This window comes from Entelurus aequoreus, linkage group LG01, assembly GCF_033978785.1.
Source record: "Entelurus aequoreus isolate RoL-2023_Sb linkage group LG01, RoL_Eaeq_v1.1, whole genome shotgun sequence".
Classification (NCBI taxonomy): domain Eukaryota; kingdom Metazoa; phylum Chordata; class Actinopteri; order Syngnathiformes; family Syngnathidae; genus Entelurus; species Entelurus aequoreus.
In genome coordinates this window covers 58,894,189-58,909,234 of record NC_084731.1, presented here as the reverse complement: position 1 = coordinate 58,909,234, position 15,046 = coordinate 58,894,189, and the positions used below count along the sequence as shown (strand labels likewise).

Genomic DNA, 15,046 nt, shown 5'->3' with positions numbered 1-15,046 from the left:
CTAAAAAGGGCCCCTAAAAGGCGTACCCCCATGGTTTACAGAAGAAACTAGAGCTCATAAATTATCATGTAGAAAGCTGGAACGCAAATGGCGCGCAACTAAACTTGAGGTTTTCAATCAAGCATGGAGTGATAGTTTAATACCTTATAAACACATGCTTACCTTAGCTAAAGCTAAATATTACTCAAATCTCATCCGCCTCAACAAAAACAATCCTAAATTTTTGTTTAGTACAGTAGCATCACTAACCCCACAAGGGACTCCTCCCAGTAGCTCCACCCACTCGGCAGATGACTTTATGAATTTCTTTAATAAGAAAATTGAACTCATTAGAAAAGAGATTAAAGACAACGCATCCCAGCTTTAACTGGGTTCTATTAACACAGATACGACTGTATTTACGACGGATACTGCCCTCCAAAATAGTCTCTCTCTTTTTGATGAAATACCATTAGAGGAATTGTTACGGCGTGTAAATGGGATAAAACAAACAACATGTTTACTTTACCCACTTCCTGGGAAACTTATCAAGGAGCTTTTTGTATTATTAGGTCCATCAGTGCTAAATATTATAAACTTATCACTTTCCTCTGGCACTGTTCCCCTAGCATTCAAAAAAGCGGTTATTCATCCTCGGCTCAAAAGACCTAACCTCGATCCTGACCTCATGGTAAACTACCGGCCGTTGTCCCACCTTCCGTTTATTTCGAAAATCCTCGAAAAGATTGTTGCACAGCAGCTAAATGAACACTTAGTGTCTAACAATCTCTGTGAACCCTTTCAATCCGGTTTCAGGGCAAATCACTCTACGGAGACAGCCCTCGCAAAAATTACTAAAGATCTATTGCTAACGATAGATTCTGATGCGTCATCTATGTTGCTGCTTCTTGATCTTAGCGCTGCTTTCGATACTGTTGATCATAATATTTTACTAGAGCGTATCAAAACACGTATTGGTATGTCAGACTTAACCTTGTCTTGGTTTAACTCTTATCTTACTGACAGGATGCAGTGCGTCTCCCATAACAATGTGACCTCGGACTATGTTAAGGTAACGTGCGGAGTTCCTCAGGGTTCAGTTCTTGGCTCTGCAATCTGTAGTAAGTACATGCTGCCGCTAGGCGACATCATACGCAAATACGGTGTTAGCTTTCACTGTTATGCTGATGACACCCAACTCTACATGCCCCTAAAGCTGACCAACACGCCGGATTGTAGTCAGCTGGAGGCGTGTCTTAATGAAATTAAACAATGGATGTCCGCTAACTTTTTGCAACTCAACGCTAAGAAAACGGAAATGCTGATTATCGGTCCTGCTAGACACCGACATTTATTTAATAATACCACCTTTACATTTGACAACCAAACAATTACACAAGGTGACTCTGTAAAGAATCTGGGTATTATCTTCGACCCAACTCTCTCGTTTGAGTAACACATTAAGAGTGTTACTAAAACGGCCTTCTTTCATCTCCGTAATATCGCTAAAATTCGTTTCATTTTGTCCACTAGCGACGCTGAGATCATTATCCATGCGTTCGTTACGTCTCGTCTCGATTACTGTAACGTATTATTTTCGGGTCTCCCTATGTCTAGCATTAAAATATTACAGTTGGTACAAAATGATTCGGGACCCGGGATGGACCGCTCGCCTGTGCATCGGTTGGGGACATCTCTGCGCTGCTGACCCGTCTCCGCTCGAGATGGTCTCCTGCTGGCCCCACTATGGACTGGACTCTCACTGTTTTGTTAAATCCACTATGGACTGGACTTTCACAATATTATGTCAGACCCACTCGACGTCCATTGCATCCGGTCTCCCCTAGAGGAGGGGGGGGGGGGGGGGGGGGGGGGTCACCCACATATGTGGTCCTCTCCAAGGTTTCTCATAGTCATTCACATCGATGCCCCATTGGGGTTGTGAGTTTTTCCTTGCCCTTATGTGGGCTCTGTACTGCGAATGTCGTTGTGGCTTGTGCAGCCCTTTGAGACACTTGTGATTTAGGGCTATATAAATAAACATTGATTGATTGATTAATTGAATATTTATTTAGGTGATTATTTGGCCTACCATTAGATGGAGGTCTCCTTTGTGTATTTTGTAAATATATGTAAACAATGTTGTACTTTAACGCTTTTACTTGACCAAAATAAAGAAAACCGCGTGCAAACAACATAAATAATTAAATAGTACTTTACTTTAGCATAAACATCGTCACAAGCTTCCATTGGACTGCAGTAATATTTGTGAAGCATCTTTTGTCCTGCAACGTTCTTCTGAGTAGCGTTCCCCTCGATGGACGTCCAGGAAGGGATGCCACTCCTCGGAAGGCGAGCACAGAGACTTCAGACGCTGCAGAAAAAAAAGTTTGCACGGTCATTTTAAGCACACACACGTCTCAGAGCTTTAAAAGACTCCAAGACCTTCCAGAGGTTTCCTTCTGCTCCGACCAGCTTGATGGCAGCCATGACGGGCATCGGTATGAGCGGCAGCGCTGCGATGCACGAGCCAAGAGCCACGGCCCAAGATGGAAGCTGCGCCCCGCCGTAGCTCAACGGCCTGAAGGTCTTCAGAGACCACACAAGGATGGCCTGGACAAGGTAAAACAGTCATGTTCCGTAGCTAAGGTGTGGCCATGGTACGTTTCAAATGACACACTCCTAACTCTCGTAAAGTCATGTTCTGTAGCTAAGGTGTGGCCGTGGTATGTTTCAAACGACACACCCTAACTCTCGTAAAGTCATGTTCCGTAGTTAAGGTGTGGCCGCGGTACGTTTCAATCGACACACCCTAACTCTCGTAAGTCATGTTCCGTAGCTAAGGTGTGGCCGTGGTATGTTTCAAATGACACTCCCCTAACTCTTGTAAAGTCACGTTCTGTAGCTAAAGTGTGGCCGTGGGACGTTTCACATGACACACCCCTAACTCTCGTAAAGTCACGTTCCGTAGCTAAGGTGTGGCCGTGGTACGTTTCAAACTACACACCCCTAACTCTTGTAAAGTCACGTTCCGTAGCTAAGGTGTGGCCGTGGTGCGTTTCAAATGACACACCCCTAACTCTTGTAAAGTCACGTTCCGTAGCTTAGGTGTGGCCATGGTACGTTTGAAACACCACACCCCTAACTCTCGTAAAGTCATGTTCCGTAGCTAAGGTGTGGCCGTGGTACGTTTCAAATGACACACTCCTAACTCTCGTAAAGTCATGTTCTGTAGCTAAGGTGTGGCCGTGGTACGTTTCAAATGACACACCCATAACTCTCGTAAAGTAATGTTTTGTAGCTAAGGTGTGGCCGTGGTACGTGTCAAACGACACACACCTAAATCTCGTAAAGTCATGTTCCGTAGTTAAGGTGTGGCCGTGGTACATTTCAAATGACACACCCCGAACTCTCGTAAGGTCATGTTCTGTAGCTAAGGTGTGGCCGTGGTATGTTTTAAACGACACACCCCTAACTCTCGTAAAGTCATGTTCCGTAGCTAAGGTGTGGCCGTGGTACGTTTCAAATGACACACCCCTAACTCTCGTAAAGTCATGTTCTGTAGCTAAGGTGTGGCCATGGTACGTTTGAAACGACACACCCCTAACTCTCGTAAAGTCATGTTCCGTAGCTAAGGTGTGGCCGTGGTACGTTTCAAATGACACACTCCTAACTCTCGTAAAGTCATGTTCTGTAGCTAAGGTGTGGCCGAGGTATGTTTCAAACGACACACCCTAACTCTCGTAAAGTCATGTTCCGTAGCTAAGGTGTGGCCGTGGTACGTTTCAAATGACACACCCATAACTCTCGTAAAGTCATGTTCTGTAGCTAAGGTGTGGCCGTGGTACGTGTCAAACGACACACACCTAAATCTCGTAAAGTCATGTTCCGTAGTTAAGGTGTGGCCGTGGTACATTTCAAATGACACACCCCTAACTCTCGTAAAGTCATGTTCTGTAGCTAAGGTGTGGCCGTGGTACGTGTCAAACGACACACACCTAAATCTCGTAAAGTCATGTTCCGTAGTTAAGGTGTGGCCGTGGTACATTTCAAATGACACACCCCGAACTCTTCTAAAGTCATGTTCCGTAGCAAAGGTGTGGCCGTGGTACGTTTCAAATGACACACCCCTAACTCTCGTAAAGTCATGTTCTGTAGCTAAGGTGTGGCCGTGGTACGTTTCAAATGACACACTCCTAACTCTCGTAAAGTCATGTTCTGTAGCTAAGGTGTGGCCGTGGTATGTTTCAAACGACACACCCTAACTCTCGAAAAGTCATGTTCTGTAGCTAAGGTGTGGCCATGGTACGTTTCAAATGACACACCCCTAACTCTCGTAAAGTCATGTTCTGTAGCTAAGGTGTGGCCGCGGTACGTTTCAATCGACACACCCTAACTCTCGTAAGTCATGTTCCGTAGCTAAGGTGTGGCCGTGGTATGTTTCAAATGACACTCCCCTAACTCTTGTAAAGTCACGTTCTGTAGCTAAAGTGTGGCCGTGGGACGTTTCACATGACACACCCCTAACTCTCGTAAAGTCACGTTCCGTAGCTAAGGTGTGGCCGTCGTACGTTTCAAACTACACACCCCTAACTCTTGTAAAGTCACATTCCGTAGCTAAGGTGTGGCCGTGGTGCGTTTCAAATAACACACCCCTAACTCTTGTAAAGTCACGTTCCGTAGCTAAGGTGTGGCCGTGGTACGTTTCAAATGACACACCCCGAACTCTCGCAAAGTCACGTTCCGTAGCTAAGGTGTGGCCGTGGCACGTTTCAAATGACACGCCCCTAACTCTCGTGAAGTCATGTTCCGTAGCTAAGGTGTGGCCGTGGTACGTTTCAAATGACACTCCCCTAATTCTTGTAAAGTCAGGTTCCGTAGCTAAGGTGTGGCCGTGGTATGTTTCAAATGGCACACCCCAAACTATTGTAAAGTCATGTTCTGTAGCTAAGGTGTGCCGTGGTACGTTTCACATGACACACCCCGAACTCTCCTAACATGTCAACATAAGTCAGTCTTCAAGGATTTGTCCAAAACCTTTGAAAAACTGGCACATGTTGCAGAAGACCATGAACACATTACGGTTCAAATGGGCTTGACTGGTAGAAATTGGGCAAGTCACTTTGAGTCTTTCATATTGCACAGCAAAGGTGTTCCCCAGGGGTCTGGTTTAGGTCCACCTTTAGTTACTGTTTAATATGGTCTTGTGTTGGACAACTTGATTCAGAGGTATTTACATTCTGACTGATACCAACTCACTACATTAACTTTAGCCTTCATCGCTGTAACCGTCATTGGTGCATCATGAGGAAGTCCTGTGTTGTTGTTGGCTACTGGCAGGGCTATGCTAGGTGTTATGAGGGCTATTGGCTAGGCTAGGCTAAGTATTATGAGGGCTAGTGGCGGGGCTGGGCTAGGGGTTATGAAGGCTACTGGCTAGGCTAGGCTAAGTGTTATGAGGGCTACTGGCTAGGCTAGGTGTAATGAGGGCTACTGGTGGGGCTGGGCTAGGGGTTATGAGGGCTACTGGCTAGGCTAGGCTAAGTGTTATGAGGGCTACTGGCTGGGCTAGGCTAGGTGTAATGAGGGCTACTGGTGGGGCTGGGCTAGGGGTTATGAGGGCTACTGGCTGGGCTAGGCTAGGTGTAATGAGGGCTACTGGTGGGGCTGGGCTAGGGGTTATGAGGGCTACTGGCTAGGCTAGGCTAGGTAAAATGAGGGCTACTGGTGGGGCTGGGCTAGGGGTTATGAGGGCTACTGGCGGGGCTGGGCTAGGGGTTATGAGGGCTACTGGCTAGGTTAGAATAGGGGTTATGAGGGCTACTGGCTAGGCTAGGTGTAATGAGGGCTACTGGCGGGGCTAAGCTAGTGGTTATGAGGGCTACTGGCTAGGCTAGGCTAAGTGTTATGAGGGCTACTGGCGGGACTAGGCTAGGGGTTATGAGGGCTACTGGCTAGGCTAGGCTAAGTGTTATGAGGGCTACTGGCGGGGCTGGGCTTGGGGTTATGAGGGCTACTGGCTAGGCTAGGCTAAGTGTTATTAGGGCTACTGGCGGGGCTGGGCTAGGGGTTATAAGGGCTACTGGCTAGGCTAGGCTAAGTGTTATGAGGGCTACTGGCTGGGCTAGGCTAGGGGTTATGAGGGCTACTGGCTAGGCTAGGTGTAATGAGGGCTACTGGTGGGGCTAGGCTAGGTGTAATGAGGGCTACTGGTGGGGCTAGGCTAGGTGTTATGAGGGCTACTGGCGGGGCTGGGCTAGGTGTAATGAGGGTTACTGGCGGGTCTAGGCTAGATGTTATGAGGGCTACTGGCTAGGCTAGTTTAAGTGTTATGAGGGCTACTGGCGGGACTAGGCTAGGGGTTATGAGGGCTACTGGCTAGGCTAGGCTAAGTGTTATGAGGGCTACTGGCGGGGCTGGGCTAGGTGTTATGAGGGCTACTGGCTAGGCTAGGCTAGGGGTTATGAGGGCTACTGGCTAGGCTAGGTGTAATGAGGGCTACTGGCGGGGCAAGGCTAGGTGTTATGAGGGCTACTGGCTAGGCTAGGCTAAGTGTTATGAGGGCTGCTGGTAGGACTAGGCTAGGGGTTATGAGGGCTACTGGCTAGGCTAGGCTAAGTGTTATGAGGGCTACTGGCGGGGCTGGGCTAGGGGTTATGAGGGCTACTGGCTAGGCTAGGCTAAGTGTTATGAGGGCTACTGGCTGGGCTAGGCTAGGGGTTATGAGGTTATGAGGGCGGCGTGGCGAAGTTGGTAGAGTGGCCGTGCCAGCAATCGGAGGGTTGCTGGTTACTGGGGTTCAATCCCCACCTTCTACCATCCTAGTCACGTTCGTTGTGTCCTTGGGCAAGCCACTTCACCCTTGCTCCTGATGGCTGCTGGTTAGCGCCTTGCATGGCAGCTCCCGCCATCAGTGTGTGAATGTGTGTGTGAATGGGTGAATGTGGAAATACTGTCAAAGCGCTTTGAGTACCTTGAAGGTAGAAAAGCGCTATACAAGTATAACCCATTTAATTTATTATTTACTGGCGGGGCTAGGCTCGTTGTTATGAGGGCTACTGGCTAGGCAAGGTGTAATGAGGGCTACTGGTGGGGCTGGGCTAGGGGTTTTGAGGGCTACTGGCTAGGCTAGGCTAAGTTTTATGAAGGCTACTGGCTGGGCTAGGCTAGGTGTAATGAGGGCTACTGGTGGGGCTGGGCTAGGGGTTATGAGGGCTACTGGCTAGGCTAGGCTAGGGATTATGAGGGCTACTGGCTAGGCTAGGTGTAATGAGGGCTACTGGCAAGGCTAGGCTAGGTGTTATGAGGGCTACTGGCTAAGCTAGGTGTAATGAGTGCTACTGGTGGGGCTAGGCTAGATGTTATGAGGGTTACTGACTAGGCTAGGTGTAATGAGGGCTACTGGCTGGGCTGGGCTAGGTGTTATGAGGGCTACTGGCTAGGCTACGCTAAGTGTTATGAGGGCTACTGGCTGGGCTAGGCTAGAGGTTATGAGGGCTACTGGCTAGGCTAGGTGTTATGAGGGCTACAGGCTAGTCTAAGTGCTATGAGGGCAACTGGCTCGGCTAGGCTAGGGCTTATGAGGGCTACTGGCTAGGCTAGGCTAGGTGTTATGAGGGCTACTGGCTAGGCTAGGCTAGGTGTTATGAGGGCTACTGGCTAAGCTAGGCTAGGTGTTATGAGGTCTACTGGCAGGGCTAGGCTAGGTGTTAAGAGGGCTACTGGCTAGGCTAGGTGTAATAAGGGCTACTGGCGGGGCTAGGCTAGGTGTTATGAGGGCTAATGGCTAGGTTAGGGTAGCGGGGGTATATATATTTTCAAGTATATATATATATATATATATATATATATATATATATATATATATATATATATATATATATATATATATATATATATATATATATATATATATATATATGTTGTCCTCCCGTCTCTTCCCCAAGGATGGCTCCATGAGCTGGGCAAACGCCTGGAGATGCCCTACGTCAACAACACGGTCGGCGGCCCGTCAGTGCACAGCTCGTACACCGCCCTGTACTTCACCCTCAGCAGCCTGACCAGCGTCGGCTTTGGCAATGTGTGCGCCAACACGCAGAGAAGATCTCCTCCATCTGCACCATGCTCATCGGCGGTATGCCGGACGCCTCGTATGGAATAACGTGATTGGGCAGGCACACTGTTTATATCGTGGGAAAGCGGACGTGAAAAAAGACTGTCCTCACTCAGGTCCGCATGGAGCTGGAGGGGGCGTGGCCTCCAGCTCCGGCTGAAAATCGGGAGATTTTCGGGAGAATATTTGTCCCGGGAGGTTTTCGGGAGAGGCGCTGAATTTCGGGAGTTTCCCGGAAAATTCTTGGAGGGTTGGCAAGTATGATCTTGTCTAACAAAGCTAGTATGGTCCTGCAACCAATGCTTAGCATGCTAGCCTATGACACATCGACATTCAGGCTAACGGGGGTAATATATGACTGTTAGCCTGTATGTGTCATCCAACTGACAGGCAACATATCTTTTGGACAAATAAAAGCTATGTGGATGAGGGTAGTGTCAGTGCCTGTTTCCTTCTCAATATGCTGATACGCTGAGGAAATGGGTTCCAACATTAGCACGGCTATCATCATGGCAATGTGAAACGTAAGTAAACACATCGACTTTCACACTGCACTGTCAATAAATTCATTATTCTGCCCTCGCTACTCGTTACCGGCGTGTGCAGATAGTTAACAGTATGAAGAAATGGAAGCTCCAGAAGTTTTGTTGGGGATTGATGTTCCTTCCTCAGTTTGATTTCTTTACACTTCTTCCTTCATTTAGGTTTGTAAGACTGAAAATATAAACATAAAATAAACATTACCAAAGTATAACATTCATGGTGTATTTTAAATTGAATAAAATAGTTTTTTTTTAATATATTCACACAATAAACCAAATGGAAAGCTTTGTTGAATAAACATGACCTGAACTATCCAATCTCTGTCGTATTTATTTGTTTATCTGAGTGTTTAGGCTTTTTTGAGGTGGAACATGGGGGGAACCCCATTAGCTGTGCTCTTGCAAGCATACAACATGTTGCCAACGTTGTACACAAAATCTAGCAATTCAGATTGGACTTAAAAAATTGAAGACGGCCCTAATATTTATTATGATGCTGTTAGATACTGACGGACATCTTTATGAAGTGTTTAAAGGTCTAAAAACTGCTCTCAGTGCAGTTTTTTGAATGCCAAGGTTTCTCTGCACATGGTGTGTCAAACTTAGGGAATAAAAATGTAATTTCTGCAAGTGTATAAAGTAGAAATGTGGTATTTACCCCCAGCACACACGGGCTGATGAAGAACCAACATGCTTTCCACCACAGCCAGAACCAGCAGCTCTTTTTACCGATCATCGTCTCAATATCCTCGATTAATCGACACCCTCCTGCAACACACACACACACACACACACACACACACACACACACACACACACACACACACACACACACACACACACACACACACACACACACACACACACACACACACACACACACACACACACACACACACACACACACACACACACACACACACACACACACACACACACACACACATTATGTGTTATAATGAAGACAACACATGATGTGTGTATATTAGCCTACTATCAAAATGACTAAACGTCTTATAAAAGTGTTATAATGAAGGCAACACATGATGTAAGTGTCTATATTAGCTATATTAGCCTACTATCAAAATGACTCTAAAAGTCTTAGATAAGTGTTATAATCATGCACACAAGATGGCGCTGCTCCGTTCGGCTGCCTCTCCACGCTCTTGTCACAAGATTTGCGTATTTTGGTTAATTTGTGTAGTTTTTTTTGTTTGTTTTACTTCGACCAACGGCACAGCAATTGTTTACGACCGACAGACTCTTTTGGACATAAATTCAAAAACAACTCACCAACTTCAACGAAGCTCAGACCTCTTGAAGGAACTGCCGGCAGAATTGAGAGTCCATCTTAATGCCGGTAACAACAACAAAGGAGAATGGCGGACACACCATCGATACCGTGGCAGTCGAGGGGGAATAAGGAACCGCGTGAGAAAACGTGCGAGCCGGACGCCTCTCCCTTCTATCCTGCTCTCCAACGTCCAGTCAATTAAGAACAAGCTGGACGACATCAGGGCGAGGATCAATTTCCTGCGGGACATCAGAGACTGTAACGTCCTGTGTTTCACTGAGACCTGGCTCACACCGGAGGTTCCAGACCACGCCATCAGCCTGGAGCCCTTCTCCGTGTCCCGGACCGACAGAAACGAGTCGTCGTGGAAAACGAGAGGCGGAGGCGTGTGTTTTATGGTGAATAAACACTGGTGTGGACCGAGCAGTGTGGAGAAGATAGGGGAACACTGCTCACTGGACCTGGAGTTTCTCATCATCAAATGCCGCCCTTTCTACCTTCCATCAGACATCCGTCATACTCATCGGAGTATACATTCCACCCCAGGCCAACGTTGAGACCGCACTTTCGGAGCTCTACGACCAGGTAAATACACTCCAGGCAGCTCATGTTGATGCTGCTATTGTGGTTGCTGGGGACTTTAATAAAGCAAAACTTAAAACGGTATTACCAACGTTTTACCAACACGTGACCTGTCCTACCCGAGGCGATAATATACTAGACCACTGCTACTCGCAATTCAAATGCGGCTTTATTTTTATTTTTTTATTTTTATTTTATTTTTATTTTTTTTGTCCTGTCCAGCTTCTCAGGCAAATCATATAGTTGATGTAGATGCCCATATCGGCTGTTCAGATTTACTTTACAGAAGAGAAGTGTAGGATACTTCTGTTGTTGCCTTATTTGTATTTGACTTTATTAAATGTATTTATATTATCATTTGGTGCAGCCGGGCCGGAGCAGGAGGGGATAGAAAGAGAAAAAAAGGAAGACAAAGGGGGAAATTGTGGGGACAAGAGGGGGATAAGACAGAGAGACAAAAACAACAACAGCAAACACAACAATAACAACAACAACAATAGAGCAACATCAGCAAATACGACATGTACAAATATGATGGTAAAAGTGATAGCAAATAAGCAGTTAGCGAAAATAAAAAATAATACAGAAATGACAATGAGCATTATTACACTACAAATGGAGCAATACAAATACCATTAGAGATAGCGCTATTGATAATGAACAATACCCATAATTTACCTCTATTATCAACAATACAGTTGTTCAAATGCAACAATACATAAACGTAATGATAACTAGAGATACGAAAGAATGCAGAAAAATGGAGGAGAAGAAAGAGAAGCAACCTATATTAACCTTGTAGATTGTTATAGTAACAATAGGTTAAGCTTTGTCAGTGTGCCATGTGTTACCCAGTTTACCCTAGGGCAACAACATTAGTATATGTTTGATGAAACGTGATTATGTGCATAAGTGTACAGTATATACAGTGGGGCAAAAAAGTATTTAGTCAGCCACCCATTGATTGTCAATGGGGGGCTGACTAAATACTTTTTTGCCCCACTGTATATGTACTTGTATATGTACAGTATGTGTATGTGTTTGTACAGTGAATGTATATGTACAGTATGTGTATGTTTGTACAGTGAATGTGCGTGTGGATGTACGAACTTTGAGTATGTATGTATGCACTGTATTTATGTATGTATGTGGGAGCGTAAGTACCTAAGTATGTATGTATGTATTTATGTATGTATGTATGTGAGTATATGTGTATTTGTACGTACAAACCCCGTTTCCATATAAGTTGGGAAATTGTGTGTGATGTACATATAAACGGAATACAATGATTTTCAAATCATTTTCAAACCATATTCAGTTGAATATACTACAAAGACAACATATTTGATGTTCAAACTGATAAACTTTTTTTTTTGTGCAAATAATCATTAACTTTAGAATTTGATGCCAGCAACACGTGACAAACAAGTTGGGAAAGGTGGCAATATATACTGATAAAGTTGAGGAATGCTCATCAAACACTTATTTGGAACATCCCACAGGTGAACAGGCAAATTGGGAACAGGTGGGTGCCATGATTGGGTATAAAAGTAGATTCCATGAAATGCTCAGTCATTCACAAACAAGGATGGGGCGAGGGTCACCACTTTGTCAACAAATGCGTGAGCAAATTGTTGAACAGTTTAAGAAAAACCTTTCTCAACCAGCTATTGCAAGGAATTTCGGGATTTCACCATCTACGGTCCGTAATATCATCAAAAGGTTTAGAGAATCAGGAGAAATCACTGCACGTAAGCAGCTAAGCCTGTGACCTTCGATCCCTCAGGCTGTACTGCATCAACAAGCGACATCAGTGTGTGAAGGATATCACCACATGGGCTCAGGAACACTTCAGAAACCCACTGTCAGTAACTACAGTTGGTCGCTACATCTGTAAGTGCAAGGTATAACTCTCCTATGCAAGGCGAAAACCGTTTATCAACAACACCCAGAAACGCCGTCGGCTTCGCTGGGCCTGAGCTCATCTAAGATGGACTGATACAAAGTGGAAAAGTGTTCTGTGGTCTGACGAGTCCACATTTCAAATTGTTTTTGGAAACTGTGGACGTCGTGTCCTCCGGACCAAAGAGGAAAAGAACCATCCGGATTGTTCTTGGCGCAAAGTTGAAAAGCCAGCATCTGTGATGGTATGGGGGTGTATTAGTGCCAAAGGCATGGGTAACTTACACATCTGTGAAGGCGCCATTAATGCTGAAAGGTACATACAGGTTTTGTAGCAACATATGTTGCCATCCAAGCAACGTTACCATGGACGCCCCTGCTTATTTCAGCAAGACAATGCCAAGCCACGTGTTACATCAACGTGGCTTCTTAGTAAAAGAGTGCGGGTACTAGACTGGCCTGCCTGTAGTCCAGACCTGTCTCCCATTGAAAATGTGTGGCGCATTAAGCTGTACATCAAGCAAGAATGGGAAAGAATTCCACCTGAGAAGCTTAAAAAATCGGTCTCCTCAGTTCCCAAACGTTTACTGAGTGTTGTTAAAAGGAAAGGCCATGTAACACAGTGGTGAACTTGCCCTTTCCCAACTACTTTGGCACGTATTGCAGCCATTATTTGCAAAAAAAAAATAAAGTTTACTAGTTTGAACATCAAATATCTTGTCTTTGTAGTGCATTCAATTGAATATGGCTTGAAAAGGATTTGCTAATCATTGTATTCCGTTTATATTTACATCTAACACAATTTCCCAACTCTTATGGAAATGGGGTTTGTACAATATATTTGACTCCCAGTGTGTGTGGGAGCCAGAGTACGGCCCCAGTCACCCAGAGAGCCCAACCCACAAACAGCAGGTGTGGCGCCCAGGGAACCAGGGACCACCAGCCCCACGCAGCCAGGCCGGCCAGCGACAGGAACCCTAAAGCCAGGTCCACCTTGCCGCCCGTAAGAGCCAGCAGCAGGCCGCAGACAGACGCACCAGGCAGAGGACAAGGCACGAGATAAGCAGGGGACAGCCAGAACCTAAGCCAGCGAGAGACCACACCCCACATGGGTAGAAAGGAGGGACGCCCCCCTATATACACATATATATACATACATACATGCATATATACATACATATACATACATACACATACATATATATATATATATATATATATATATATATATATATATATATATATATATATATATATATATATATACACACTACCGTTCAAAAGTTTGGGGTCACCCAAACAATTTTGTGGAATAGCCTTCATTTCTAAGAACAAGAATAGACTGTCGAGTTTCAGATGAAAGTTCTCTTTTTCTGGCCATTTTGAGCGTTTAATTGACCCCACAAATGTGATGCTCCAGAAACTCAATCTGCTCAAAGGAAGGTCAGTTTTGTAGCTTCTGTAACGAGCTAAACTGTTTTCAGATGTGTGAACATGATTGCGCAAGGGTTTTCTAATCATCAATTAGCCTTCTGAGCCAATGAGCAAACACATTGTACCATTAGAACACTGGAGTGATAGTTGCTGGAAATGGGCCTCTATACACCTATGTAGATATTGCACCAAAAACCAGACATTTGCAGCTAGAATAGTCATTTACCACACTAGCAATGTATAGAGTGTATTTCTTTCCAAAATATTGGACACAGTGTGTTGTCAAGCTTATGAGATGCGATGCAAGTGTAAGCCACTGTGACACTATTGTTAATTTTTTCATTTTTTATAAATGTCTAATGATAATGTCAATGAGGGATTTTTAATCACTGCTATGTTGAAATTGTAACTAATATTGATACTGTTGTTGATAATATTCATTTTTGTTTCACTACTTTTGGTTTGTTCAGTGTCGTGTTTGTGTCTCCTCTCAATTGCTCTGTTTATTGCAGTTCTGAGTGTTGCTGGGTCGGGTTTGGTTTTGGAAATGGATTGCATTGTTATGGTATTGCTGTGTATTATTTTGTTAGATTGAAAAAAAAAAAAAAAAAAAAAAAAAAAAAAAAAAAAAAAAATTAAAAATCGATTTTTAAAAAATGAGAATCGATTCTGAATCGCAGAACATGAGAATTGCGATTTTTTTCTCACACCCCTAATATATATATATATATATATATATATATATATATATATATATATATATATATATATATATATATATATAATATATATATATATATATATATATATATATATATATATATATATATATATATATATATATATATACACATCAAGTCCCGGCACCCACTGCCCACTGAGAACCAGCCGATCCCCTCCCATAAGCCCCACAGGTCCGGCCGCGCACCCCCGCCACCCAGGGACAACTCCCGACAAGCCCGCCCCATACGACGGCTCGACACCGGGCGCGAAAGGCGGCGCGGCAGGGCGCAAGGGCACCCCAGGCCCACACCCGACAAGCCAACCAACACAACAATAAACGAGTATGGAGCCGGCAAGTTCGTCAGCCCCCACAACCACCATGCACGTGCGCTGCCACCAGCCAAACGGCAGCAGAAACAGCAGCTGCAATACCCCCAGACAGCCAGCACCACTCAATCCCATCAAAGCGATCGAAAA

General features: G+C 44.9%; 1 protein-coding gene across 1 annotated transcript in view; it reads right to left on the bottom strand.

Annotated features, from left to right (window-relative positions):
- Positions 1-2,215: 2,215 nt before the first annotated feature.
- LOC133646342 (sodium- and chloride-dependent neutral and basic amino acid transporter B(0+)-like) overlaps positions 2,216-15,046 on the bottom strand; it is a 68,789-nt gene continuing 55,958 nt past the window's right edge. The window contains exons 13-15 of the mRNA XM_062041637.1: positions 9,293-9,402; positions 2,425-2,592; positions 2,216-2,353 (exon numbers count right to left, since the gene is read on the bottom strand). Coding sequence (XP_061897621.1) covers positions 2,216-2,353; positions 2,425-2,592; positions 9,293-9,402 — 416 coding nt within the window. The remainder of the gene's footprint in view (positions 2,354-2,424; positions 2,593-9,292; positions 9,403-15,046) is intronic.